Source organism: Penaeus chinensis, chromosome 10 (assembly GCF_019202785.1).
Source record: "Penaeus chinensis breed Huanghai No. 1 chromosome 10, ASM1920278v2, whole genome shotgun sequence".
Classification (NCBI taxonomy): domain Eukaryota; kingdom Metazoa; phylum Arthropoda; class Malacostraca; order Decapoda; family Penaeidae; genus Penaeus; species Penaeus chinensis.
In genome coordinates, this window is record NC_061828.1 from 7,014,018 (window position 1) to 7,019,017 (window position 5,000).

Genomic DNA, 5,000 nt, shown 5'->3' on the forward strand with positions numbered 1-5,000 from the left:
AGAGACAAAAAAAAATATTTTTTCTTTATATAACTGTCATCTTCTTATAGTAAACATGATGTTATTGCAACATGAACGAAAGACCTCAGAAAAATAATGATGCTGTTCAGAACTCTAGCGATTTTTCCTGATATTTTTTTCAGCTTACACAAACATATTTTCGTGCCCAATTTACTAGGCGGACCCATTCGATTTCATGAATGATATTTTCCTTCCAAAATCTCGTTATTTTCCTGAATATACCGAATGTAGTAGGCCTCGGTGCAACACTTTTATTACGTGTTTGTTAGGACAGTACTTATTTTCATCATCAGCAATATGATTGTAATTATCAATAGTGGTATAGGTAAACAGAATATTTAGACGAATAGAGAGGTTAAGATTGATATATATATCAATGGTTAGACAGACAGATTGATAGATAAGTAGACAGAGATATAGATACACACCTAAAGAGGTAAATAGAGAATAAGATGAATAAAGAGATATAGACAGACAAACAAACAGAGATGGAGAGACAAACAAAAAGACAGACAGACAAAGATAGAAACAAGATGAGAGAGAGAAAGCAATGAATAAAAGAACAGACAGAAAGGGGAAAAAAAATCAGGAGAATTTCCCATCCACAGCAGTGATCAGAGAGAAAATATACGAAAGAACGAAATGATATCCATAATGTGTATACTCTGGCATGACCATATATTTCCCAGAGATACAACGTCCATAATGTATGTATCCCTTCCTCCCCCCCTCCCCCCCCATCCTGTAATACCATGTTTTCCCCTGCGCTATTTTTTTGATTCGTGTTATTGAGTTGTGGTTCCCTTTGTGTAAATGTTTTTTATTTATTTTTTAGCTCCTTTGTCATTTTGTATTACGTAATTACCATCAGTATCATTTTCTTCACTATAGGTTTCATGAATATTATTGTCGTTAATGCTATTACTATAACTATAACTATTACTATTACTATTATTATTATTATTGTTATTATTATTATCATTGTTGTTGTTGTTACTATTATTATTTTTATTCTCATTATTATCATCATTATTACTATTATTATTACTATTTTATTATTATTATCATTATCTTATCATCATCATCAGCGTCACTACCATTATTATTGCAACTATAATTATCATGGTAATTATTATTATTATTATTATTATTATTATTATTATTATTATTATTATTGTTATTATTGTTATTATTATCATTATTATCATTATTATCATTATTATTATTATAATTATTATCATTATTATTACTATTATTATTATTATTATTATTATTATTGTTATTATTGTTATTATTATTATTATCATTACTATTATTATCATTACTATTATTAGCGTTAATACTATCTTTACTATTATTTTTACTATTGTTACTGTTATTAACATTATCATTATTATCATTATTTGTTTTTTGTTTTGTGGCCATTGTTGTTGCTTTTATTATTAATACTATAATTATTATCATTATTACCATTTTTATTTTATTAGTACTGTTTTTATTATTTTGTTGTCGTTTTAAAATATTATCATGATCATTATTATCATTATCAAAATTATTAGTCATTATTATTATTATCACAATCATTATTATTAATATTATCACCATTAGTTTTTGTTTATTATTTTTATTATTATTATTATTATTATTATTATTATTATTATTAGTAGTAGTAGTAGTAGTAGTAGTATTATCATTGTTATTATTATTATCATTATGATTTTATGATAATTTTTTTTTCTTTTTCTACTTCTTCTTCTTCTTTTTATTATTATTATTATTATTATTATTATTATTATTATTATTATTATTATTATTATTATTATTATTATTATCATTATTATTATTATTATTATTATTATTGTCATTATGATTATCATCACATATACCGCTATCATCATTATCATCATTAGCATTATCATTGTCTTTATCATATATCATTGTAAAGAAGGTATGAATGGGAATAGTAATTTACAATGTTTTCGATATTTATCATAATCATTACAATTTCCATTATTTTTTTTATTATTACTAATGCAGTTCTTTTAATCATTATTATTAGTAATATTAGTATAAGTATTATTGTTATCATTATTATTCTCATCGTTATTAATATCACTGTTATCATTATTATCCGAATTGATATTATCACTTTTATCTTCACTGTTGTTTTTGTCATAATGTTTATTATTGTGAGCATTGTTATGATAACAGTGATAACTATCATCTCCGTTTTATTGTTATCATTATCACTATAATTAGTGTCACTATTACCATCATTATTATTGGTGCTGGTATTATCACGTTCATCAATCTTCTTTTAATTATTCCCTTCATATAATTTTCAATCAATATTTTTGGCGAGCTGTTCATACCTTGTTCATTATCATTAAAGTTGTTATAATTAAACTCACCCTTACATATACTATTATTATCAATATTGCCAGTTGTATTATAAATCATCAGTGTTATTCTTATTATCATCCATATAATTCATCATTATTAGTATCATTATTTTTTAACTGCAATAGTTAGATATTTAATTCATGTCGTTATCATCATTATTGCTGTAATGAACATTGTTACTCTACACAAGGTAATATTATCACTTACTGTTATATTGTCATTCCAATAGTTGCTCTTATTATCGTCAATTAGTATCATAATATATACATATATATATATATATATATATGTTTGTATGTTTGTACCACTTTTTATCAGATTTAACATTAGTATCAAAATCATTATCGTTCGTATCATTATTACCATTTTAATTACTACTACGCTTCTCTAGCATATTGTCATCCATATAGTTGTTACTTACCTAGTATGCAAATGAGGATGAATACGTATGACATGTACATGTGTCTACGCTACGTACACAGTTACGCCATAAAAGGCATGCTGTTCCTTGTGGTCACTTTCGAGCAGATAAATGTACAGAAAAAGTTCACTGTTGAAACTCCTCGGGACAAGACTATGGCATTCTAAAATACTTGTCCGGAAGTGACTAGAGAAAAATACCAAAAAGTGAACTTAATGATCATTCTGAAATACCATCAAGTTTTTCTTCTTCCTTTTTTTCCCTCTCTATCGTCCTTTTTCGTTGCTTAGTAATCCATCCGATTGTCAAGTCCAACAGGAAAGCAAAACAAAAGAACGTCGAGAGTTTTTGAGAGCGTACGAGATCGTGGGCTAAGCCTCAGCGGAGAAGCGCGCACGGAGCCTCCTGCCTGGTCACTGTCAGGTCGTGGACTGACTTGCCCGATTCGCGGTGGCCATGAAGAGTGTGGAAATCAGCGCCGGCGTGGCTAGGCCCTTGTGTTGCGTGTGTGTAGCGTGCGTGCGTATGTGTGTGTGTGTGTGTGTGTGTGTGTGTGTGTGTGTGTGTGTGTGTGTGTGTGTGTGTGTGTGTGTGTGTGTGTGTGTGTGTGTGTGTGTGTGTGATTTCCTCCGATGCACGTGTGGATAGACTGATAATTACGCCCTTTTTCTTTCTGATGGTTATGCGTCTGTAATTGTCTGTCTGACTGTTTGTCTGGCCATCTTTCTATCTGTTGCCTTTTATACTGTCTCTTTAGCTATCTATCAATCAATCTATATATCTATCTGTCCATCTACCTGTCTCTGTATCTATCCATCTGTCTGCCTGTGTCTCTGTCTATTCCCTTGTCTGTCTCTATCTCTCTCTGTCTGTTATACATGATGTTTTTCCTCTTCAGTTGGTACCGGATACAATTTACCACATCTTAAACAAAAAGATATTTCTTATGCAAGTACAATTGAACTTTCGATGTTTACTCAATGGATTCTGACTGAGCAAATATTGGTTAACAAGGACGGGCAAAGGGAATGTAAATACGTCGGCGAAAACTCTTTGATATGATTCTCGCCTTCATGTGTTTTTTTTTAAGAGTTTGTTCTCGGGGCAGAAAATCGAGCGTGGGAAGCTTCGGAGGTCATTTGGTTCTCCTTTGGTCAAAACACATCTATAAAAGACTTTCCATTTTCATTTAGTTATGTAGATTTCTAAGAAACTTTAGCGGAGAGTTATAATGGTCAGTGCGTAGGATACAATAGTACTTTTGAATCTTTCTGAAAAGTCAAGAAAGAGAGAAAAGTTTTTAATTTTTAAGAGAGGAGTAATGGCATTAGGGCTGAAGTTGCCAGGAGGAATTCATCATATTTAAATGAGTGAGTTTCTATGAGGACATGTGTCTATTCTGTCTACGTGTCACGCAAATATCTTTATTGGGAGTTCTGCATAAAATATACATAGTCGAAGGACAACAGTTGCCGGGTGAATTCCTATATAAATGTGTGGGTGGACATGAACCCACTCTATCCACGTGTCACTCTTATATCAATATTGGGAGGAAGGATGTTTGTTTAATGTATAAAACTGTTTTAGTGTAAGAGAACACACACACACACACACACACACACACACACACACACACACACACACACATACACACACACACACACACACACACACACACACACACACACATACTCAAATATGTGTGTGTGAATGGTATTCACTGCGACACATGTAAAAAAGGTATGGGTAGGGAGGTCTATCTTCACAGAGCAAAAATGCATTTGACCGTATTCAACTATATTTTTTGTCAAAAATACATGAACATGAATATTTTATATACTACATTTTACATTTTCTTTCTTTTTTTTTCTTTTTTATCTTCCATTGTTTCAAAACAAGTGCAACCCATGTCGTAAATTCACGTTGTCATAATGTTTAAATACCTCCATTGTAAATGCTATGGCCCCTAAATACAATTAGGAACCTATCAGGTTTAATGTACTGGAGTTATATTACCTGTTATTGGAATCCAATACATTAGTTTAAGAAGTCTTAATCGGAATTAGCTTCCCTATATCCCTATAAGAGACAAACAAGGGCAAGGCAGTAAGGGCAAGTGAAAATGGTAATTGCAATAGTAATAAAAGTAATAAGC

At 30.5% G+C, this 5,000-nt stretch overlaps 1 protein-coding gene across 1 annotated transcript in view; it reads right to left on the reverse strand.

The window, feature by feature from the left end:
• LOC125030024 overlaps window positions 1-3,233 on the reverse strand; it is a 74,935-nt gene extending 71,702 nt beyond the window's left edge. The window contains exon 1 of the mRNA XM_047620255.1: window positions 2,846-3,233. Coding sequence (XP_047476211.1) covers window positions 2,846-2,885 — 40 coding nt within the window. The 5' untranslated portion in view covers window positions 2,886-3,233. The remainder of the gene's footprint in view (window positions 1-2,845) is intronic.
• Between the last annotated feature and the right edge of the window lie 1,767 nt (window positions 3,234-5,000).